Here is a 26253-nt window from a genome sequence, read left to right as displayed (position 1 = left end):
TCAATTGTATTGAATTTGGGATTGTAAACTTTCAATATAGTTTGTTAATTTCTCATTTGATTTCACGTTTCTTTGTGTATGAACCGATTTTTTAATTAACCATGGCGTTTCCATTTGGAAATATACATTCTAATGTGATATTTATGAACATATGAAGTAAAGTGGCCTATCTACGAATTAAATAAAAGCGGAATCCACAGTCCACGAAAGGTTAACATGTCAACAGACGATGCTTATAAGACCAACATCCATTACAAATTATTTATTCATTTCATTTTAATGGTACCGTGTCATGTGATTGTATTTCTGGAATATGATAAAACCTGTTTGTGTAAACATGAAACAAAAGAGTCACTTAATCATTAATGTCTGCCGATTTTGGAGTCCACGGTACGAGAAACTCGTTTTGAACTTTTTAAATCCAAAATGAAATTTCTAAAATGAGTAAACATTGAACTTATACTATTTGTTTGTTTGTTTGTTTGTTTGTTTAACGCCGCACTCAGCAATATTCCAGCTATGTGACGGCGGTCTGTAAATAATCGAGCCTGAACCAGACAATCCAGTGATTGACATCATGAGCATCGATCCACAAAATTGGGATCGATGACATGCATCAACCAAGTCAGCGAGCCTGACCACCCGATCCCGTTAGTCGCCTCTTACGACAAGCATAGTCACCTTTTACGGCAAGCATGGGTTGCTGATGACCTATTCTACCCCGGAATCTTCACGGGTCTTGCAGAAAGGACACATCAATGTTAAATCATCAATATCTTTGGAACGTCTGTACTCATGTATCACATTTCATTGCATTTGCAGTGAAAATGGCTAAGTAATGGCCACAGACAGCTTTTTCAATATGACTACCGTGGCAGTCGTCCTGAAAAATTGGATTGGATCCTACTGAACTGTCAGTTCCTTTGACCCAGCGGTTGGGGAGATTATATGCAAAGACAGTGCAAAGAAAAGCATTTTGAGAGAAATTAGTAGCAAAGGTCTTATAGAGGTCACATTCTAATAATATACAGTAAACTACGTTTATAACGAACACGCTTACTACGAACTGACGGATATAACGAACTTATTTTTTAGTCCCTGCCATTTGTTGCATATATGCTTATAACGAACTACGGTTATAACGAACTAAAATTAGTGGTCCCTTTGAGTTCGTTATAACCGTAGTTTACTGTAATGACAAACCGAACATGCATGTTGAGCCCAACTATGAGTGCACTTACATTGTGAAGGAAATGGGATGAGTAATGGCCACAAGAAACTCGGTCGAAGCGCAAAGCTCAAATCAAGGTCAGAATTTATGATGTCGCAAAAAGGGGAACATATATCAAGTTTATAGAAACTACGGTTATAACTAAATCAACGGGACTACTATTTTTAGTTCGTCATAACCGTAGTTCGTTATAAGCATATATACAGCAGAACTACAGCAAATAGTCGGAACAAAAAAGTAAGTTCGTTATATCCGTCAGTTCGGTATAAGCGTGTTCGTTATAACAGTAGTTTACTGTACTACCAAGACACGTGCCAAACTGCATTTTGAAAAGAATACGTTTGTTGATTAATGCCGTTCTCAGCAATATTCAACCTTTACGATGGCGGTCTGTAAATAAGAGACTGCTTTCACAGGACGCATATTTGTTTTAAAATTAAAGTGATTTTTGGAATGATTTGGAACCTGTGTTTTATGTTTTACGACTTGAAATGATCAGTGGTAAGGATGTTTTTTTATTACAATGTGACTCTATGGCGATGTTTTTTTATTATCTACATATGCTTTCTTCTACAGTTCCTTTTCAACAATGTGCTTAAATATTGGCTCAACTTGCCCTCAGTTGTCGACCAGACATGTTTATATTGTCAATGTTTTGGCATCACGTTGTACATTTTGACCATATTGAATATAATAATTCTGCAATAAGGTATTTTTTCACTAATATTTTCCCTTTTCCGACCACCGTCTCTCCTCTGGGAAAACATTGGAGATAGGACGCCCTATTACCTGTCAGATGTGCACGTGAATCAACTAGGAGATACATCAACTGTATTTTAAAATTTGAGGTATTCTATTTGTTGATTAAATATACAATGCAAACAAAGTAGGGTATGTTTTGTTTTGAGGTGAAACTACAGGAAAATACACCAATATCTGTCAATGAAAGGAAGTAATTCATATGGCAAGATTTCCGAAGAAATCAAGCTCCCAAACACAGAACTGTGAGAGTCACGAAGCACGTGACCTCTGACAGCACGTGCAAGGGGTGGTATGCCAGATTTACCGTCGTCCCTCAGTCTCGGTTGTGAGCAGACGCATATTGTTTTCTTGGAATCAAACACTCCAAGGCACTTTATTAAACACATGTAATCATTAAGGAAGCAACAGCATTGATGATGCGACGTTTGAACGTTTACGTGACATAGGCATGTTGCGGGTGGGCACACGTCAGAATATTGCTGCCCAAACGCTGCATGTTTCTCAGGCTGTCATCAGCAGACAGGGGGTCCGATACCAACAAACACATCACGTTGAAGATCGACGCCGCTCTGGACGCCAAAGACCAACAACTCCAGCCCAGGACAGAGTAGTCAGAACGATGGCACTAAGAAATCGGCTGCGAACTTCCACTTAGATAAGGGGCGGTCGGGTAGCCTAGTGGTTAAAGCGTTCGCTTGTCACGCCGAAGACCCGGGTTCGATTCCCGACATGGGTACAATGTGTGAAGCCCATTTCTGGTGTCCCCCGCCGTGATATTGCTGGAATATTGCTAAAAGCGGCGTAAAACCATACTCACTCTCTCACTCCACTTAGATAAGGGACCGGTTGTAACAGGCAGTGGGTGTAAGAGTACATGCCCCGACGGTGCGAAATCGTCTGCACAGGTGGCATTTGCGTGCACGACGTCTACGTGTCATCTCACAACACGGTTGAAATTTAAGAAATATCTGGAGTTATCAGCCGAAGCTGATAAAATACCGTATCTCGATACAAAATCTCACAACAGATTACCACACAAGATTAATTAATAATGAACATATTCATTGAAAATCACAGAATTTAATTCACAATCACATGAACCATAACAAAGGGGTAGAAGATGTGTCATCAGTGAATTCATAATTAACAGGCCCTTTTACACAAGTCTGTTATGGCGATGGGCTAGCCTAGTGGTTAAAGCGTTCAGTCGTCACGCCGAAGGCCCGGGTTCAATTCCCGACATGGGTAAAATGTGTGAAGTCCATTTCTGGTGTCCCCCTCCCTGATATTGCTGGAATGTTGCTAGAAGCGGCGTAAAATCCAACTCACTCACAAAAGTCTGTTTTCACACGAATGTTCACAATGTTTCACTGTCGATTAACTTGAGAGAGGCATGTGCTCCGTTCTTGAATCCGGAAACAGTGTTGGAGGCTGTGGCGGGTTGTAATGTTTTCAGTGAGATGAGTTGAGGTGAAATTGGGTTTAACGTCGCGTCCAAGATTATTGCACTTATATAGCGACGTGCATGTACGTGTGTGTGTTTGTGTGGCTGCTTGTACTAGTCCGGACTGATGCCGATGTATAGTGCTAGCTCATTGAGATACCATGCCGCAGTTTAACATGAATACCCCACTCAGACACAGTATACTGACTCCGAGCCGACAAGTCCTTGTTTTAGCGCCTTAATGTCGAGCGCCAGACAGGGTAACAACATGTACCATCTATTAACGTCTTTTGGTATGACGCGGCCGGGGATCGAACCCCGGACCTTCCGCTCTCCGGGCGGACGCTCTACCACTAGACCACGGAGGCGGTCGTTTTCAGTCGTTGCAGAAACATCACTGAACTTTGTGATACAAAACCAAAATGATCAAATTTATTTGAATGAATGATGATTTATTGGGAATATTTGATGGTACCTAATATACAAATGCTTTTCTTATATGAAGCTAAGGTAAGACTTGAGAAATAAAATACAATCAGTTCTCTAATCAAGGCTGGAAATATATATGACAAAGTCAGTTTAAAAAGCAGTTTAGATGTAAGAATTTAGTGTTACAGTAAAAAAAAAACAATCCTATCCTGAGTTGCTAGAACACTGCAGCCAGAGTTTGAGAACCAATTGTCTTTTACTTCACAGCTGACACACATGGACAAATTACATAATACATGATCATTATGTACAGGAACATCTACCATCACTATATACAAAAGAACAATAATGTGCATAGAAATAACAGTGACTATGTTCTTCATAGTGGAAATTCTTGCAAGTTATACTTGATATGATCAGTATGTACAAGATTGTAATATCTACTGTAAGTTAAATAATTAACTTCATAATACATGTAATGCAGTTTCCACACTAACATTTATATATTGGAGTAGATGAAAAATGAAAGTTGATTCAAACTGAACAGTTGCAGTTTGGTGCTTTGATTTATACAACTTTTACAGAAAAAAAAAACAGCATGCATTTAAATCTACAATAATCATTTCTGTTAAACTTAGGATCCATCTTGAGCCTTGTCAGGCATTTGTTTGTTTGTTTGTTGTTTAACTCTGCACTCAGTAATATTCAAGCTCTAGAAGGGCAGTCTATAAATCATCAAGTCTGTTCCAGCCAATCCAGTGACTGACATAGTCGCCTCTTATGACAAGCTTGGGTTGCCTAAGACCAATTCAAACCCAACAAAGTATGTGTGGCCTTATGTTTGTCATAAATTTGGATTTCCATGTAGGAGTTGAAACTTATTGTTTCTTACAACAGAAATGTCAGATAAACACTATGTTCATGCATCAATTGAATAAGTTTCAATCATTCCAACATTTGTTATCTTTGGAGTTTAATGTGACATGCAGTTGATAACACTGGCGTTGATTCACTATCTCTTATGCCTATAGGACCCAAAAGGGTTGATAAAACACTGTAATGTACAGTGGAAGCTGGTCTGCATTTGTAATGTTATTGTTTTACACTTTTAAATTACAGGTCTGAGAATTTTATGTTTTGGTTTTTTTAAACTTTGAAAGTTAGAAAGGTGTCTAATGGACTGTATGATTTATGTGTATATTGCTATGGCATGTATCACAGAATTGGCGGAATTCCGCTGATCCATGGAAAATTCTCATCCCTGTTTATAGAAGTGAAGGCGTAAGTTTACATCTCAAAAGAGATCGTTTTTTTCTTTCTTTTCAAGAAACAAGTATTTGTAAGTACACATGAGTATAACATTGTGAAAAATGTGATTTCACTATCAATTACTCAATCTAGAGTGTGCCAAAACACCACTTTGAACAGTATTTCAATAATGTGTCAGCTTAAAGTGGGAGGAAAGGCTAGATGTTTACCACTTTAGAGAATCCCACAAACAGCTGTATGGTGATGACAAACGATCACAAAAGTAAAGGGGCATATCTGTTATCAGATCCTGACACAATCAAGGGACACAACTCTGCACAGCCAATTGTGGCATCTCAGACCACTGTGCCATTCCATAGGAATGAGTGTGGTTTTATACCACTTTGAACTGTATGTTCAGTTTCATCTGGTATTGACAGTGGAAGTTCCGAAGTGATGCACTATGGCAACCCATGCCCCTTCGTCTACAGGAACAAGTAGTGTAACACAAATATAATCATAACACTTGGAAATACTTACAGTAACAGTGTCAATCACATTATATATTGGAGACAAATGCACTCTTCACTTGAAAAAATCATCCTCATATCCGACAGAGCTCCAGATAAGCTGCGCATCTGCGTAAATTACGCATCAGAAATGCAGTAAAATAAAATCCAAGCGTATCAAATACGCAACGAACATTACAGATACGCTACAAAATAAAACTTGTGTGTATCATCAAAATATTGTGAAGTAACCCTGCGTATTCGATTAGCAAATCAGCAACTTATTTTGAAATTATAAATGGGCATTCCGTCAACCTTGCCAAACTCGATGACAGTAACATCATGATCATTTGCCATCCCACTTTCGTGTGGAAGTATTGTGGTATTTTTTATTCCTATAATAATAAAGCTCTCGAACCCACACGACACCAGTTTGCAGAGACTAGATGAATAGTTTTTAAATATTTAACTTAAATACCCACATGTGTAAAACTAGTGGGTAACAGAAACTTGAATACCCAGATAGAATTACTGATACCCAATGATTTAAAAATGCATGGGTGAAATACCCACAACACCAAAAGCTTATCTGGAGCTCTGATTTGTCACAAAAACATCAACCTTAGAAAAATTGGAATGGATTAGGTCGGACAGTACTGAAAAAGACTTTCTGAATCTGTTGCCAATGGTGTTGGCAAGTGTTGGGTTTGTCCAATGGCTTATCAAACTGCACCAATAAAATATTACACTCCGGATATATGAGAAGCATGAGTGTCAGGTACAGCCTGTTACTTGAGCCACAAACTCGAGTCCAGAAAGATTATTTCTGTGATAGAAAGCTTAGCCAATGACGGTTTGTCAAGACCAAAATCTATTGAAAATGATGCCAATGGACACATAGGATCAGTCATCTCAAAATGGCTTGGCAGACTGCAGTTATCCCATCCTCTTAATGCTTCAAAACTGGAGCCTCAGCCCAGTTTGCTAACCCGACACTACCACCTTGTGATGAGGACACGTTTGTTTGTTTGTTTGTTGTTTAACGCTGCACTCGGCAATATTCCAGCTATATGACGGCGGTCTGTAAAATAATAGAGTCTGGACCAGACAATCCAGTGATTGACATCATGAGCATCCATCCACGCAATTGGGATCGATGACATGTATCAACCAAGTCAGCGAGCCTGACCACCTGATCCCGTCAGTCGCCTGTCACGACAAGCATAGTCGCCTTTTACAGCAAGTATGGGTTGCTGAAGACCTATTCTACCCTGGATCTTCACAAGTCTGAGGACAAGTGAACACATTCAGTGAGGGTAGTCCTCAATGACTAGTAGCATTTCAGGGCTATAATTTTGAACAAGTTTGCAAGGCTCCAATTTTAGGACTGTCATTTCTTAACCCCCCTCAATATATAAGTTTTGGCAACTCCCCAAAATAAATGACCAGTTCCCAAAAAGTTGAGGCATAGTCTGATGTTGAATAATATGTACACGAGTATTAACACATGTTGCACACGGGGTGAAATGGTTATGAAGGAAATAACTGTAAACTACATCTTCTGCAATGTTCATTGAGAATACTCTTGGTCAATACAAAAGAAGGCAGGCCCCTTAGTCACTATACTAAACAACAGCCAATTCTGACTTGCTCAATCAGTCCAAATGTTTTCCAAATTCTGGCAAACAACAGACAATGAAATTATTTTTGACATGTTGCTTCAGCTAACAAGAAAATACTCAGGATAAAAGTCTTGATTTACTTTTCTTGATCTTGCAAATACATCGTAGGTATCACAATAAATGCAACCATATTTGGATTAATATACAAAAGAAAAAAAAAAGGTACTCCCGTCTTAAACAGTCTCTATCAATTATCATTAAACATTTGCCATCTTGTCAGAATTTGGCTAAAAGTGCTTTCACGAAAAGTATTACAATTGCTGATTTAGTAACTTTGCTTCATGCTTTCATCAAGAGTATTTGAACGAGTAGTGAAACACTTAATTACCCTTAGCACAGTAGTTGCTAGCTAGGCTGAGGGAAGAAAATGGCAAATACCCTGGATCTGTCTCAAATGTATCCTGTTCTTTTTCTTTCCAGCACTGGTGTGCCTGGCCACATAATATTTCAGGTGTCTTTTCAACAGTTATTGATCAAAACTTTAAAAGGTAGAAAAATAATCAATTTATTTTCGATTTCGAAGAAATTTTAGTTTTTGTTAAATATTTCAGGTTCTCAAGTAAATGATGCGTCGTCAATGTATCATTGGAAACATGAAAATGTTTTTGACTAGAATAAGTAATAACCTAAATGCCTCTTGACAGCATTGTCTTGTAAAATAGGTGGTGTCTTGTCTACAGGAAGTGAACACCTTCACCCATGACGGCAGATCCCCACACCATGCAAGCTAGGGCAGCAAAAACATTTTCTTTGCTGTTGTCATAAACATTTCTAAGTGACATGAAATTGAAAAAGTCTTTCAAATGAAATCCTACACCAATAAATAACCTATTAGTAGAACACTGTATTTTACCCAAGACTTACTTTTTTAATATTTTTCCAAGGATCGACAAAGCACAAATACAATGCCTCTAAAGTACCCATCCTGTTCGTACTTTATGTCTGTGCACCACTATATAAAATATTTGGTCTCAAACAATGACTTGAGGAAAACTGGTTCCTCTAGTAATCCCATATGTCATATATGCAGAATGAAATTTCAGCAAATATGTGTCCAAATTTGTTTTCTTAAATGCTGAAATGGGCTTCGATGATATGATAATGATGATTGCGTTTAACATTGTTTCTGCATAATGTGTTAAGTAAAAATATTAATTTAATAAACTAAACTAACCCCACCTCATTAGATGCATGCAGCACGATGGTAAATTCCACCCCATATGAAATCATTCATCCCATGCAAAGCAGTGTAGAAACAGGGTTCCTTATCAGAATTAAGTAGGTATTTCATACAGTAAAACAGGTTTCTTAGCACTGATAAGGAACTGAGTCAGGAAATGTTTAAATAATATTTACAAATGTTCAAAACATGAGGGACATGATAATGGAAGCAACAACAGAATATAAAGGATGAAAACAATGCATATCATGAGATTGGGTTCTCCGCTACCTTGATGACTTACTGAGGGTTGCTGTTGCTGTTTAATGAATGATAAAGGGGGTTCTTCAGGCTGTGGAAATACAGAAATTGTGAACTCTTCCCTGGCAAGCACACAGTAAATATTCACATGTCTGGAGATGAAGTCTACTTGTCCTGAATAATAAACTGAGCAGTTGCTGTGACCTGCTGTGACCTGCCATGACTTCTTACAATACCTTTTTCAATTGGCTACATGGTAGTCTGATCAACCAATCAGAAACAGTGTCTTAAAGCAAGAATAAAAACAGAACAAGGAAGTAAATTAAAACTGCCGTCAGTTGGAGTGATCATACTTGCGTTGTTCACACTTTTTCAAAGCAATATTTCGTACACAAATATTTTATCAAAATTGACTCAAGATATGCTAAAATGTATTGTGGATACAGCAACAACAGCTGTACCGTCCTTCATAAGCCACTTTCCCGACAGGGGATGAAACATAGGATGCATCAATGCATCAGACATGTTACGAACATAACCATCACGGTTTCATTTGGATCAATCAACCAAGTCATGGATCTAAATGAGGCTTTGTCAGGGAGTTCTCCAGCAAGTCTTGGCAATAAGTTGCCAAAATGTTTGAATTAATTGAATTGATAAAACCTTACCTAATTGTAACTTCAAACCCTCAAATTCCATAAACTATAATAAAAAATATTGTTGTCAAGGAACTACTACAAATTTAAGGGGAACAAAACATGTTTTCTTCATCATCCTATCTTTAGGTACCAAATATTGGCTTATCCTTTTACCTTAAATCATGCTCCCCTAACAGCATGTCGTATAAGTTAACTGAAATGATAGAAGCTTCAGGTGTTAACTAATTCTTCTCGTACACTCTCACACAAACACACACAGAGCCCAGGACAGATTGGCAGCACATAGCTGACCGCCCAGCTGAGATCTCACAATGGAATTCAGATTATCTGTACAAAGCACTGTAGCTGCCCACTGGTCATCAAGTAAATCGGGGCGCCCAGTCATGGCACCGGTTGGTCATTGTTTTCGTGTCCACACGTTCTGTGTGAACGAGAGTAGTTCTGGTGCCACTGGACAGCACACTATGCTACTGGTTTACACAGGTAAGGCTTGTCACAGTCTAGCACATGGTCTGTGTCTTTTGATCCACACGTTTGACACCCAGGGGGCGTAGGTTCTCCCGCACTCGTTGTAGCTTCTTCTCGGCCGACTCCCCGACCAGTCGGTTCAGCTCCCCTGCATTGTAGCCTAGCAACATCTTCAGGTCACATACAAACTTGTACACAAACCTCTTCCCATGCACCTGGCAAACATACAGAAACACATGTTATTCACTTCTCCAATACACCAAGGTCATTCTTTATATGTAAGTGAGTGAGTGAGTTGGGTTTAACGCTGCTTTTAACAGTATTACAGTTATATCGCGGCGTGTCAGCTTAATGTGGGAGGAAAGCCCGAAGTGATGCAGGTCTCAGACGTTTACCACTTCGGTGAAACCCACGAACATGGGTATGGTGCTGACAAACCTAGAAACATAATCGGGGCGAACCGGGATTCGAACCCACAATCATAGGTTTCTGGGGTGCCCAAGGGACGCAACTCTGATATGTAAGTGCGAGTGAGTTGGCTATTATGCCGCTTTTGTTTTAGCAATATTCTAGCAATATCACGGCGGGCAATACCAGAAATGGGCTTCTCACATTGTACCCAAGTGGGGAATCCAACTCAGGTCTTCAGAGTGACGAGTGAACTCTTCAACCACTAGTCTACCCCACCGCCCTCTTTGTGTGCAACAAATAGGGATGTTTAAAGTGTATCACAATATTTTACAATGCACAAGACCATATTATGATCCGTATCACGTTGTATTGTATAATTCTAAATTTTTGAACTAAGAAGCAATTTGAAACATCAATGTATGAATTGAAGTTTATAAATTGAATAAAACAAGATGCCGGTACAACAATAATGTTTACTCATTTAATACATACGCAAGGATGAAAGCTCTGGGACAGTGACGGCTTGATGTTACACCACTGCCACAGACAAACTCCAGAATGCGAAACCAACATTTTGGAATTACGGAACATTTCGAAGGTACATGTATTTGGCAAGTATTACACTTACAGTGTATCACATTAAACACATGATAAAAGTCGCTATTTGAAATCATCCAAAATACCAAGCATTAAAAATCATATTGTGGTAAGTATCGTGGAAAGAATGAACCTCAATTTACCAATATACCGTTAATACTGCGCACCCTTAGCAACAAATATGTTTGAGGAAATCTATTGCATAACATATCTTTCTTTGTTGTGTAACATCGCCCTTAACAATATTCCATCTGCCTGTCAAAAGGTCTGGACCAGATAATCCAGTGATTGCTATTGTAAGCAACCATCCAATGAGTCTGGGAAGGATTGTTTCCTCTTAATGAGTCTGACTATAAAAGTCCAGTTTCCACCCATGCCAAACTAGGCTGGTATTATGGAGTTACATTTTGGCCGGACTAACAAGTCTATGCATAGTCCAATCAAAATCGTGTTCCGAAATCGAAATCCGGTTCGTAAACTGTCAAGCAGATTTTGGTCGATTGCAGGATTTGCAAAGCATGTGCACTGTTAACTCATTGTCAACAGATATTTTCTAAATCTTTTTATGTTTTTCATCCAAGTGCTCAAATGATTTAATGCATTTCATGATGTAAGACTCGTTTTATCACAATATACAGATCTTGATTATCGATCAGATTGTCGTGACTGGGCGCCGCTGTTTTGTTTGAAGCAAATGCAAGTGATGCGAAAGGTGGAATCTGATTGGTCTATGGGAGAGGCATAGAAGGGACATAACTCGTAAGCCAGTGGTGGCGCTACGATCGAGCCCAGGAATTCCGGCCTAGTTCGGCAAGGGTGGAAACTGGACTTTAAAAGTCAGTTAACTCTCTTGCCTCGGGAAGATGAGGTTTCTGGGGGATCTATTCCAACCTGTAATCTCTACAAGGGGTACGAGTAACGCTGTTTGGTTTTCACTCACCTTAGCAATCATATCTCCATCGTAGTAGTAACGTAAGGCACGGCTGAGCTTCTCGTAGTTCATGGTGGGCTTGTTCTTCCTCTGTCCCCACAGCTGGGCCACCATCTCGGGGTTGTTGAGCTTGAACTCCCCCTCGTCCCCAACCCACTGGATGATCTCCCGGCAGTCCTTGTCCGTCAGTAGCTCCAGGAGGAACTGCCACAACTGGATCTGTCCGTTGTTCCCTGAAACACACATCAAGTCAGTCTCAAACCTGTTCTTTCTAAAACATCTTCTTGTCTTCACAGATTCTTTCAAAAAATACCATAGTGCTTCAGACTGTCTCACTTTGTTCATAGGAAGTCAGTTTCAAAGTGGTCTTTTCTGACATTTCTTCTTGTCTTCCCTTATTCTTTCAAAATCTTGATATCATAGTGCTTCAGATTTGCTATGTTGAATTTGCTCATAAATTACAATTAGACCACACCTTTTTTCATGATTTCGTTTTCAGATTCAATCAACCAGAGCCAGAATCAGCAAAATATTAAATCAAAGTAGTTCACACAGAATAAGCATTTATTTTTTCCAACTGAAGTAAACCAATTGATCAAATTGCAAATGGCAAAAATAATGCAATTTGGAATAATATTGAGACATGCAAATAGCTTCATAATACTATTTCAGTAATTGTCTGTCAAAAATATCTGTAAGCCATAATAACAGTGTGACCTTAGATTGAGATACTTCACAACATTGAGGTGTACTATCATTTATTACTCATTCGCGAAGAGATCCCCGTTGAATAACAATACACCTTCATTAAACAGTGTTTTATAACAATCTGTGCGGATGGGACTATTTTTGATTAACAACTGGTCAATAGCATGGCGTCGTGGTTGGCAGCACTGCAATTGTATTGTATCTTTGATTATATTTTTACACGGAAGATGATTTTTCCCGAGGACTACTGTTTTATAAAACGCGATTTTCCGCATTTCCGCGGAGATTTCACATCCCTGTGTATTGAACATCCACTCTGCACCAAGATGCATTATCTATGTTACATGCTTAAGACAGACAATTCTAATTGTCATGACAACACCAACAAGCCTCCACACAATAGGCATGTAGCCAAAATTGGCAAAAAATTACTGAGTTCGTTGAGGCCGTGAGTTGCTGCAGTAGCCATTGATCAATCGCAAAACATTTGACTTTATTTGACCAAGTGGACTGCCTTTAGAAATGTCAGCCTCATTATTATGTCAATTGGTGCTCCGACATTGTTTACCAGGAATTCCAACCATTCCCTTGAAAACACTGAACCGAGTTTGCTAATGAACTCCACCTTCACGCCTACCAAAGAAACCAACAGAAGGCTCGTAAACTATGGAATATGTTGGACAGTTGGGTGGTTTGTTGTTTAACGCCACACTCAGCAATATTCCAGCTATATGACGGAGATCTGTAGTGAGTGAGTTGGGTTTAACACCGCTTTTAACATAATTCCAGTTATATCACAGCATGTCAGCTTAATGCGGGAGAAAAGTCCGAAGTCATGCATGTCTCAGACGTTTACCACTTCGGTGAAACCTGAGAGCATGGTGCTGACAAACCTTTAAACATGACCGGGGCGAACCGTGATTCGAACTAACCATCATAGGTTTCTGGCATGCCCATGGGACGCAACTCTGCACAGCGAATCACGGCGCCTTAGACGACTGGGCCACCCGTGCCCCCTACAGCTGTCTGTAAGTATTTAAGACTGGACAAGACAATCCAGTGATTCATATCATGAGCATTGATCCACCCAATTGGGATACGATGACATGCATCAACCCAACCAAGTCACTGAAGCCTGACAACTGATCTTACGACAAGCACAGTCGCCTCTTACGGCATGCATGGGTTGTTGTAGACCTATTCTAACCCTGATCTACACAGGTCTCATCATGCTCATGTAGATGATATGAGATTTTTTTCGTATTGGAAACCCGGTGGCCAACTGGCACATGTAGGTGATAATTCTTACATCATTATTGAAAAAAGATGTGGCAATGCCTAGCTCTAGAATGAACACTAAAGCACCCACCAGTTCTGTTTCCTGGAGATAAACGTTCTTCTCCTGTGATTCTTGGAGACCTTGGACGGGAAGATTTGGATAATGATCTCACACGATCTGCAAAAACAACATCCACACAGTTAACCTGAGGTCAGCCTTATCATTTGTGAATGCTCATGTGCATTGAAGGGTTTGGTTTGGTTGCTTTGTTGTTTAATGCCGCAATCAGCAATATTCCAGCTATATGATGGCGGTCTGTAAATAATCGAGACCAGACAATCCAATGATTAATGTCCAGATATCATGAACATCCATCCACGCAACTGGGATACGATGACATGCATCAACAAAGTCAGTGAGTCTGACCACCCGATCCCATTAGTCGCCGCTTACGACAAGCACAGTCGCCTTTTACGGCAAGCATCGGTTGCTGAAGACCTATTCTCTCCGGATCTTCACGGGTGGAATATTAATGAATGCATCCTCAACACGACATCCACCAATGTACCAATAGTTCCATTATCAGTGAGAACACTTCACACTTCATTTGTCAACAGTGTCTGATTCTGTGTACTTAAATAGCATTATGTTTCTTTTGGTTTAACACCACCCTCCTCAATATTCCAGCTCTATGACGGTGTTCTGCAAACATGGTCAATCGTCAAGCCTGGATCAGAAAATCCAGACACAATTTGGATACGATGACATGTATAGTGAGTGAGTGAGTATGGTTTTACGCCGCTTTTAGCAATATTCCAGCAATATCACGACGGGGGACACCAGAAATGGGCTTCACACATTGTACCCGGGTCTTCGGCGTGACGAGCGAACGCTTTAACCACTAGGCTACCCGACCGCCCCGATGACATGTATAAACCAAGTCAGTGAGCCTGACAACCTGATAACCAGTCTTGTTCGGTTGCATGGTTGTTGAAGGCCACTTTTATCTCAGATCTTCATAGAAGTCTTAAAATTAGACCAAACTGCACAATGTATTCGCCACAACCTACTTTCTGTGTCGGACGTGGAAACTGTGATGGTTGTGATGGCGTGAGGTGTCGGCTGCTGCATCACGGCTGAAACACAACAACAACATATTCAACAGGCGTCGACTTACAGGCCTCAAAGTTGCGACTAAAATGGTCGCCAATGCGACCTAATTTTCAATTTGTCTACTTTCTAAAATTCAGAGGTAGCCAAATGACTACCTTGAAAAATATCTTGTGGTGACTAAATTCTATTGCTACACATATTTAGACACAAAAATAAACATGTCTGCTACTAATTGTACTCGCAAATTATTCCTCCTAAAGTCAACAATGAAACAAAATACATAAATATTAATGTAATTAGTATTTTATTTTATTGTATATCGCTGTGTATAAGGCGAGTTTTTCGTACCTAAAATGAGGGGGTTAAGAAGGGGGGTCGTCTTATACACGGAGTCGAAGATCTCACATTTTTTTTCACTGGCGATGTCAACCGGCGTCCGATAGCCAGCCCAGCATTTGACAATTAAACTTTGCATTTCCTCCTACATAACGTTTCCAATAACTATTTACATACATAAACATGATTTGTATCTCTTTTCCTTGAATAAAGTTTAATAATTTCTGCAAATAAAGCTGATAGTTTATTGGATAAACAAGGATATACCAATATAATCTACTAACATAAACTGCATCATTGTTTGAGTGGATGAAAAAAGCAATGGCAGAGACAGCCGAACTCAAATTTGAGAAAACACATGAGGCTGTCTGCAGCCCATGGGGACATTATGCCCAGTAGACAAGAGCCGTAATGGTCTTACTTACCAACAAATTTACACTTTCGGAGCAGCTCAAGATGGGTCCAGAAAATGTCGCCCGGGTCATGAGGGATGAAGTTGATGAACTCTGGGTGTGTGAGCTCGGTCAGCTGCTTGCCGTCCAACCGGAAGCTGTCGATGTCCACAGCCTGCAGCGCGAACTCCTTCACTGCCCACTGTATCCAGTGGCGAACATGCACCTCGCTCCACTGGACTGGGTCTGTACAACAGTGAGTTGAGATTGACACTTCTCGGAACAGTAGATCAGTTTCATCACTAGTGAGTGATTATTGCCGAATGAGGCATCAGCAATCTTGCAGCTGAGTAAGTCTAAAGCAATGCGATCCTAGACGATGACCATCAGGAATCTGGATAAACTACAGGGATAATTGCTATAATTATCAAAAGAACAGTCTAATATACTGAAAATCGGTGTCGTACTGTGACGTAGCTAAGGCGTTCTATAAGTTTTGGCAACTTTGGAGACATATATTTCGATATCATTTTGCGAGGACACGAGGCCTAGCCAAGCGGAATCAATAGCCATATCTGTGCTTGTAGACCTCTGCGGCTTGAAACCTTCTCCACAAATTAAAATAGTTGGATTTGGCCGAAATATGTTTGAATTGTTACCTTGTTTTGTTTTGACGTTGTGTGTACAACTGACTGCACTTCTTAACGTTATGAAAGGACAGGCCGACTGTCAACAACTTCAGAACGTGGCCGTGATGTCTCATAGACTAGGGTTAGAGTAACCCTTTGAGAAAGGGCAGTTACTCTAGCAGACAGACCGATGGATTGCCGCGAAAGGCAAGTAAAAACAATTGTTGTTTTGCGTATATGTTGCTTCGCCACTGTATAAGAAACAGATTTCAGTTGGAACTTTATTGGCTACTGTCACTGTCTGACCGACACAATACCTACCCTGTGACGTAATAAATATTAATGTGCGCATTCCAGGAAAACACGCAATATTTCAGTAATGTTTGTGAGAGAGGGAAAGCAATTTTCAAGCACAAAATTAAAGAATGACATTATATGACAAAGAGGTTATCACGCTTGTGTGTTTGGGGATGGAAAATATCCTGTATTAGGAATAAACACTATGTAGTTAGCTTGCCAATTTACAGTTTTTACATTTTTCATTGGATAACGCATGCTTTTCTGTATGCAAGTTAATAGAAAGTAATTGGGTTTTGAATGTTTTAGAGGGTATTTTACGCAAATATGCGGCTTATCTGTAGCTCTGCATGTATCAGCAGAACCCACACATTACTTCAGTAACTCTACTACAAAGTCATCACCCACTGTGTGACTGTTGCCCACAATAATCTGAGTGACTACGGTTACATTTAGCCATAACCCAGCAATATGACTGAGGTACACCAGAAATGTGCTTCACACATTCTACCCATGTAGAAAATCGAACCTGGGCCTTTGGCAAGACGGGGAAGACCTTCACCACTGTGCTATCCCCACCTCTCCACAAAAATCTGATGCACCAGCTACTCACCAAAGGGTATCTTCAGCCTCTCCTGTTCCCGGCGGAAGTTCTGGTCCACGATCCACCGTGTGACATTCTCCGACTCCTCTGGTAGCGGGATAACTACCTTTGTGTTAGCCTGTTGAATCTGCTGAGTTGCTGCCGGGACTGAGGATAGAAACTTAACATAAGGAAACTGAAAGCAAAACTCTGATTGCGAGTCATCCACTTGGAACATGTGAAAGTATATGTCATATCTATGTACTGTTTACAGGATTATCAATAACGCCAGGGAGTTATCTAGACCAGCTCAGAAGTCGATATTCAGACACAATCAAGCAAATGTCAAATTGGGAATTAATAAGTTCCTTTTTCATGTAAATATTGTTTGTGGTGGCTTGGTGACCTGTATTCCACTGATTACACTTGCAAACTAAGAGGAACAGTCTCAATTTCACATCATTACACTGAATGCAATGTAACAATGCAGTATCTGCAATAAGAAAATGAGAAATTTACAAATTTCAACATTTTCCCCCCAATTTGCCTGCCAAGTTTGGAATCCTAGATAAATCTCTGTGTGCAATATCAATGGGTTCATCTTTATCGTCTTTCACAGCTATTTGCTTTTGACAAGTCTGTGACTACTAGGTAATTGGAAACTCTACAAAAGGATCAGGGCCAGTTACTGATACAGGCACATACTTTCAAGAGTGAGTGAATGGTTCATGACACAGCAATATTTCTGCATATGTCGGCCAGTCAATACTTATGTTCCGACTATGTAAATCAGTGGTTGATATTATGAGCAACACCACACACACCATATTGAAAATCAGATTCAAACCTCGTGAACAAATTCGGGTATCATCATTGATGCGAACAAGCATGTGAAATTCCAGTTTGAGCCAGTGGTTTCAGAGAAGATGCTTACAGGCCAACCTTCGAAATTCATGCTAGTCTGCTAGCCAGAGACAACAAAATTGTGCTAAGAGGGCAAAAATCCAAAGATCCTCAGTGAATAGCAGCATTTGAGGGCTATAATTCTGAACCAGTGTTCAATGCTTCAATTTAGCTTTTAAGTGACAGAAAATGAAAATAGAGTAAACATTTTAATCTTATTAAAGCACGACTAGCACCAAACTGAGGACTTCTGAGGCTGCAACTCTCTTCCGACACCCGAAACACATGATGACCTGCTGCCTACCTGGCTCTACTGGCTGCGTCTCCACCTCGTCTGCTGTCTTCAGAATGTCCAGGATGTTAATTTTAGGCTTGACACCTGCTGAGGGAGATAGTTATACACAACATCAACACGGCCTTGCTACACGGCAGTAGTCTTGACAACTACACTACATCACAGGACATATTTCAGCGGTAGAAACTTACATTTTTAGTCCACTAGTCCTTATAATGATAACATATAGCAAAACCCTTAAAGATGGCAAATTTCTACTGGTCCTTATGATACCTTAACTATTGGGCAGTTTGGCAAGGACTACAGCACTAGTGCCATTTTCCAACGCTGTATTTACATACTTTCAGCGATAGAAACTAACAGTTTTAGCCCACTAGTCCTTATAATGATGAGGTTATAACATAAAGCAAACCCTTTACAAAGGCACAGTTCTACTAGTCCAAAGTTCAACTAGGATACCTTGACTTTTGGACATTTTGGCAAGGACAATAGGATTGCTAATTTCTAAAACTGTACTTCTATCACAATACAAACGTTTCTGTCTTTTGAATCTGTTAATATCTCAATCAGTGGGGCATTTACACCATATCCTCTCTAAACTATTTTTAGTCCACTCGGCAATAATCCACCAACATGATGGCAGCTTCTAAATAAATGGAGACTGCATCAGACAAACCAGTGATCGACATTATGAGCAACGTCCCAAGGAATTTATGACACAAAATATGCATGATCAACCGTTTCATTTACTGGCTTCGTGCAAGGGTTGCTGTTACCTGTTTAACCCAGCATCCCCCTAAGCATGAGAGACTATGAACTACCGTATTCGACGTAATAAGCATCCAAGGCCCTCTCAAAATTAGAAATAGTGGGCTCTTATTAGAATATTATTTTGGTGAAGAAAAAAAACAGAGTTGAGAAATTGTAAATTTTGTGGTTTATACTGACAGCTTGAAATGTTTACATACTACAGATATATTTTTCCAGAATTTAATTGCCCATAATTAAGGGTGCATATAACACACGAGTGCGCATTATACACGAATAAATAAGTCTTGTGTACATTGATCAAACGGAAGGGGTCCTAACTGGGATCGTGCACTAGCAAATATATTAGCAAATATCGCCATGGCCGCTTATTACGTTGAATACGGTACAGTCGAGAACCATGTGGTCGTAGGAGCTTGCAGCGACCGTGAGCGCACCTGGCTGTGACTTGACTTCCAGGTTGATCTGCACCATGCCGTCTCCCTGCACACACTGATCTACAAGGCTTTTGTTGGCATCCAGCTGGCAACACAATACCACAGAGTTCCATCATAATCACAACCCTCACACACACGCTCTTCTTTTCTTAAATCCAGGCCTCTGAACAGGTCTAAATAAACCGCTGTACTTGTCTGAATGTGTCTCTTGTCATTACTGTTAGTAGATTTGTGTGCTGTGAATTATTATATGGACTATAACATAAGCCAATTTGTGTGCTATGAATTATTATATGGACTATAACATGAGCCAATTTGTGTGCTATGAATTATTATATGGACTATAACATGAGCCAATTTGTGTGCTATGAATTATTATATGGACTATAGCATGAGCTTACTGGACAGAAATATTTTTGGACTGAGGCTTTGGACTACTTTTCTCACTGGCTTCAAATAATTCAAACAATGACAAGGTGCCCTTCAGCCTGGCCACTGGCACTTTAATACCAGGAATACCAGGAATTTCGAACCCTTTAATTACTACTAGACTGGGAAGTAATGACGATGGGAAAAAGCCTGATCTTACCTGTATGCTGTCTTGCAAATAGAACTGGTGCTCTGCAAGGGAGCACTGTAGCCGCACTTCCAGGAGGCGCTTGAGTGTGAGCAGAGGCTCTGCAATGTCCATGTGTTGTATGATGAGGTTCTGATACTGAGGAGGAGGCTGCTGGGGCTGAATCATCTCCTCTTCATATATAACACTGAAATACAGCCAAGATTAGGTCTCCACAGACATATCTGGGCCCATCTGTTGGGTTCTGTTTCTTTGATTGTTGTTCAATGCCATTGCCAGGAGTATTCTAACTACATGACGACAGTCTGGGTTATTTTCCAAATAAAAACATTTGTAAGGCTTCCCGCAATCTCATTGAAATCAGATCTTAGTTCTCACTACCGCTAAACAAAGATCTGAGGACATCCCATTACGGGTCACCTCAGACCAACCTTTTGCGAACTTTGACTGACCAATGGAATGACTGACATGAAGTCGACATTAGCCAATCAGAAGGCAGCTTTATCGTGCTTTACGGCACTAATTTCAAATTGGCGACTAGGCTTCGAAACATATTTTGACAAATATACTCGATTAAAAATTTGAAACCTGAACAAATGAACATTCTGGAAAGGCTAATAGATGGTCTAGATTGTATGGATTCAGTTGTTTAGCCCGTAACTATCGTTCGGAATACCCTGTGTTAAATTTTGCGACATTGCATGATTAGAAATCACATTCCGACTGTCACTTTCATGATCTGGTAAGCGACTCTCTCATTGGTCGCATGAAAGGTCATTGACGTGACCCCTAATGGGATGTCATCAGATCTTTGTTTAGCAATAGCGAGAACTAAGATCTGATTTTAATGAGATTGGGCTTCCCGTGGAAATGTAAAACCATGTTATCCTGACAAACAATAGTCAACTACAACAATTATGACTTTTGATGAGTCAAAGCAGGGCATTTATGATATATGTATCCATTCTGTGTCAAGTACAGTTCATTTCAAGGCATCAATATCCTTAATGTGACCATGGTTGCTGTAAATAATGGTAAGCCATTTCACATATGATTTCGCAGAAATTAATGTTTACAAACATGTTAATGTTTTTAAATAATTTGCGTTGGGAAAAAAAAAATCAAAACTCATTGTGGTGTGTTTAATGGAAAAAGTGTGCACTATACTCAAGAAAGCGTAAGTTGACTTTACATTTTATTTTATTCAAACATGAAAGTCTAACAGTAACCATGGTAACTCTCAAATATGAGGTGGACCAAAATACAAATGTCCGATTGGCAAAAAGATTATTCCGGATTCCTGCTTTTATCCAAGATTGGTATGTGCTGTGGACTTTGTGATGACACAGCAGTGCCTGAGAAATGAGACTATTTTATTTTTAGCCTTATGAATGGTAAAATTGATATATATATATATATATGTAATAAAAATTGTTTGGGATTGTGAATTTCAATTTTTTTTAATCAAAAGTATTTTCAATGCTTTGTTCAACTTTAACTCAAACAAGTAACAAGGGCCTGGACACCTTAGTTTGGGGCTACAGGTTCTAAAATCTGTTGGTCCTGATTGTGGCTGGGCATTTTTCAGATGTCAAACACTGAGCATCGGTATAGTATTACAGTCAACACATGGAACCTACCCCTCGTCAATACAGACTTCCTCCTCTGTACGAGCCCGCTTCTCCTCCAGCACTTGAATCTCCACAGTGCCATCTTCATTGACGGACACCGGGGGGGACGCAGCCCGCTTCATTATCTACCAGCTGCAACAACAGTTCATTTCTAATAATATTTTGAGCCATACTCAAATGTAATCATTCTTCATGTTCTAATTGCTTTTCTTTGATTTCTTTAAAGTTAATCAATGGTTCCACTCTATGTAGAGTTGGGATCTCATAATATATTCTAACATCGATGTATTGGTAATTTTTTTTATGATACTGTATTGATTCAAATTTACGATTCTCAATACTAAATTAATAATTCACTATAATAGGAACATGGACAGTGAGGACATAGGACATGTAATGGATCACTTCTCTTCCGGTGAGACTGCAAGATACTCAGCTGTGTAGACCGAACAGAATTTTACTAGCCTGAACAGAAATTCACCTGACACAGGCTTCAGACTAGAGGCAAAAGTCTGTCTGTGTACTCTAATCATTTAAATCAGTATCTTAAATTTGTCATGAAGTTAAAGTAAAGAATACAAATGACAGAAAAAGCAACAATTTTTTTCTTTCATGAGTTAGTTGACAAATGCAAAATGGTGCTAAACATGACATAGTAACAGCACTTAGCTAGGTTTTTGAAAGGCATTTAGAAGTGATACATTTAAGGAAGAGAATTTATGGATGTCAACTTCATTATTATGAGGAACACAACGTTTTGGAGTATATGTTTACTCCTTCATCAGGTGATTAATGACATGAGGCAGAGAGCATATATATGTATGGCATCCATAACCCCAGATGCAACTCCCACAAAATATTTGAACTGTAGTTTGCCACTCCTCAAAAATAATCACTTGTATTAAAAAGAAATGTGCTGAAAATGGTTATAGGTACATAGAATCTACTCTACATCAACATCTATAATGAAAAAAGACTACTCTACTATAATTTGCACTTTGGAAATTTGAAAATTTCAGTGGAACCAAAAATTATATGTCCCATCACTTTGTCCTTTCGATAAAAAAATGTCTACACATGACGTCAAAACCTTTCGTCATTGATGACAATAAGAACATACATGACAATCAAAGTTCAACATTACGCGATGATATTTACATACGTGACAGCACTGACACTAACAGACGACAATTTACGCCCTGTTAAACTTGCAGGAAGAAGTGAAAATACCAATCTGTGTCCGGGTTGAACACAATCGCTACAGCGACACTGTTGTAGTTTGCCCCACTTTCGACGAACCGGAAAAAATGGCGGATAGAAAAACGACATTTCTGCTAAAATTCCGAGTGGTAAATACATGTTGTTGCGACTTCTTAATTATCACCACTGCGTTGCTTCATTAAATATCCGAAGCATGGGAGGAAATAGATGTCTGCTTACTGTTTATATCGAAAACTTCCGGCCAAGCCAAACACGCTCAACATCCTGTTTGCGATAGACTGTGCATCGGCCTGTGGCATGCTAAGAAAACTCAATTTACAGATAAGAATAATGTCGGTTTCAACTTATACTAACTTCTTCTAAAGTATTAGATACTTACGTTTACTAAAATCGTGCTGGCAACTGAAATATTCGTTGTTTTTGTAGTATATCGAACCGGAAACTTGCGATAAACGGAAATTGAACACAAAAGCGCAAAATTCACCACCTAAGATCACGTGACATCCGCACAAATGTACTTCCCATAAAACTAGCTTCAATGCTTGTTTTGACAGAAATTAGCCAGTTACAAATCGTTAATTTCGTGTGAGTCATCTCTTTACTATGGCAATTGCATTATAAATATATGAGTAATTTCGAAAATATTACGTCATAGCAAATATTATTCACAACTAAGTTGCTTCCCTTTGACTTCGTTTCTCAAATGTAATTTTCAATACAAGAAATCTTAATTAGGTTGCACTGGAAAGAAGACACGAAGATGTGTATACATTGAATCCCATCTCATTGCTTTGAAATAAAACCCCGAAGAACAATCAACGTATTTGTCTCATATATTTGTGGAAAAGTAACACGTGCTCTTCTGAAGATACAAGGTTTAAATGAGGATGCCAAGTCCTTATAGTATTCCGGATGCCGCAGTGCCGTACGCTGGATGCCATGACGTGTATCTGATACGCGGATGCCAACAAGTCAAAGGTTGAATTAAATTTACGTCTCCCTTTTTTGCAAAGAGTGACACATCAAAAAATATTTAGCCCTCAGCTTAATTATTAACACGCATGGTAATGCATTCTGTGCGAAAAACCGTAAGCGGATCCGGTGTGTGTGTGTGTGTGTGTGTGTGTGTGTGTGTGCGTGTGTGTCGGGGCTGGGTTGTGGGAGGTGAAGGGTGTGGGGTGTCGGGGAACCACACGTATTTGGTAGAGAGTAAAATTATAAATTATCTGAGAGAGGATTTTGATATTTTGGACCCCTCTCTTTTTTAAAATTGCCGGACCCGCCCTTGAAATCCCAGTACAACATCGAAGCGTTTTGCAAACAAGGTGGGAGGGCATCTGGCACACATACCCTGAAGGCAGTACATATAAATTTCAAAATTGTATTTAGACCATGGAAGATATTTGTATTTTCTTGTCAAATAGGATGGAGGGACGTGAAGGAAACGTAATATTTATACACGTATTTCTAGAGCATACAACAGAGGCTGGGGTTCGTTGCGTATGATATCCAAACCACAAAGTGATTTGGCCGAGGAAGCATGCAGTAAACAGGTGAAGTGTTAGGAGAAATATAACGGACGACAGAAATATTACTGTTGACAGAAATATTACAGATGACAGAAATATCACTGATGACAGAAATATTTGGGACGACAGAAATATTAGGGACGACAGTAATATTACAGATGATAGAAATATTACAGATGATAGAGATATTACAGATGATAGAGATATTACAGATGATAGAATATTTCAATAATAGACTTATTACACAAATGACAGAAATATTACAAATGACAGAAATATCACTGATGACAACTATTACAGATGACAGAAATACTTCAATGATAGACATATTACACAAATGACAGAAATATTAAAAATGACAGAAATATCACTGATGACAACTATTATAGATGACAGAAATATTACAAATGACACAAATATTACAGATGACAGAAAAATGACAAATGACAGAAATATTGCAAATGACGAAAATATTACAGATAACAGAAATACCACTGATAACAGATGTATCACAGATGACAGAAATGTTAAAGATGACAAATGCCACAGATGACAGCAATATTACATGTGACAGAAATGTTTCAGGCGACAGAAATATTACACAGATGACAGAATTTGTACAATTGACATAGAAACAAGCTTATGGTGACATAGATACACATCCGGGTTATCAGGTGACGTGTTTCTTCCCTCATATCGGCGGTCGGGTAGCCTAGTGGTGAAAGCGTTCGCTCGTCACGCCGAAGACCCGGGTTCGAATCCCGACATGGGTACAATGTGTGAAGCCCATTTCTGGTGTCCCCCGCCGTGATATTGCTGGAATATTGCTAAAAGCGGCGTAAAACCCAAACTCACTCACTCACTCTTCCCTCATATCAAACATTAGTGTCCAACTGACGGGATACTTACTTAGTGGATGAATGTCATCGTATCCCAGTTGCTTAGATCGATGCTCACGAGGTCAATCACTGGATTGTCTGATCCAGACTCGATTAGCAATATCACTGATGACAGAAATGTTTCAGGCTACAGAAATATTACGATCGACAAAGAAACAGTCTGATGAGGATATAGTTGTGATACCCCGGACTTCCTCCAGCTACACATCCGGGTTGTCACGTGTCGTGTTTCTTTCCTCATGTCAAACATTATTTTCCAACTGGCCAATCTCATTCAAATCAGATCTTAGTTTTAGCGGCAGCGAGAACTAAGATCTGATTATAATGAGATTGCCAACTGACGGATGGTCAATCACTGGATTGTCTGATCCAGACTCGATTATTTACAGACCTTCGTCATATTACAGCTGGCATATTGGTGGGTGCGGGGGTAAACAAACAAACAAACAAACAGTAGTTTCCAGAACACCCAGTATGTGTTATTGTGTTTAATATGAGGACAATTTACCTTTTGCAGCATTATTATTTAAAAAGAAACATTTTTACTAATTTATTGTTTCATAATTATTTGGTAGCTAAAACTTCCAGGGTACTTATTCATAACAGAACGCAAATTTAACGCACTAGATACTCGAGGATGGGTGTTTGGGTATGTTCAGTCATCAGGAGGGCTCGATTGGGTATAGTGTCGATGTATTTGGCTCCCCGTGACGATCAGAGGTAGAACTGGTCTTCAACAACCCGTGCTTGCCGTATTTTAATTGCGTATGGAATTCCAGTGCTATTATCATTATGTTTAAGCATCACCAAAGACACTTAATTGGCTTCATTCACACGGCAAATGATTATTCGCGACATGCACGCA

General features: G+C 39.5%; 1 protein-coding gene across 4 annotated transcripts; it reads right to left on the bottom strand.

Annotated features, from left to right (window-relative positions):
• Nucleotides 1-9411: 9411 nt before the first annotated feature.
• On the bottom strand, nucleotides 9412-25481 carry LOC139458386 (GA-binding protein alpha chain-like). Of its 4 annotated transcripts, none has more exons than XM_071239799.1 (11): nucleotides 25399-25481; nucleotides 21749-21871; nucleotides 20121-20295; nucleotides 19532-19616; nucleotides 18336-18413; nucleotides 17159-17296; nucleotides 15653-15865; nucleotides 14849-14914; nucleotides 13869-13955; nucleotides 11801-12024; nucleotides 9412-10067 (listed from the first exon to the last, which is right to left on the bottom strand). In XM_071239799.1, the coding sequence occupies exons 2-11, from the start codon at nucleotides 21859-21861 to the stop codon at nucleotides 9885-9887; spliced, it is 1362 nt and encodes a 453-aa protein (XP_071095900.1). In that variant the 5' UTR covers nucleotides 21862-21871; nucleotides 25399-25481; the 3' UTR covers nucleotides 9412-9884. The 4 variants fall into 4 exon arrangements, with proteins under 4 accessions (XP_071095900.1, XP_071095898.1, XP_071095901.1 ...); XM_071239797.1 differs by lacking the exon at nucleotides 25399-25481 and adding an exon at nucleotides 23340-23482; XM_071239800.1 differs by lacking the exon at nucleotides 25399-25481 and adding an exon at nucleotides 23340-23482 and having other exon boundaries at nucleotides 18336-18410.
• Nucleotides 25482-26253: the final 772 nt, after the last annotated feature.

Source organism: Haliotis cracherodii, unplaced genomic scaffold (genome assembly GCF_022045235.1).
Source record: "Haliotis cracherodii isolate W230 unplaced genomic scaffold, xgHalCrac1.p SCAF_12, whole genome shotgun sequence".
Taxonomy (NCBI): Eukaryota; Metazoa; Mollusca; class Gastropoda; order Lepetellida; family Haliotidae; genus Haliotis; species Haliotis cracherodii.
The sequence above is the reverse complement of the archived record's forward strand: the minus strand, read 5'-3'. Positions and strand labels throughout refer to the sequence as shown.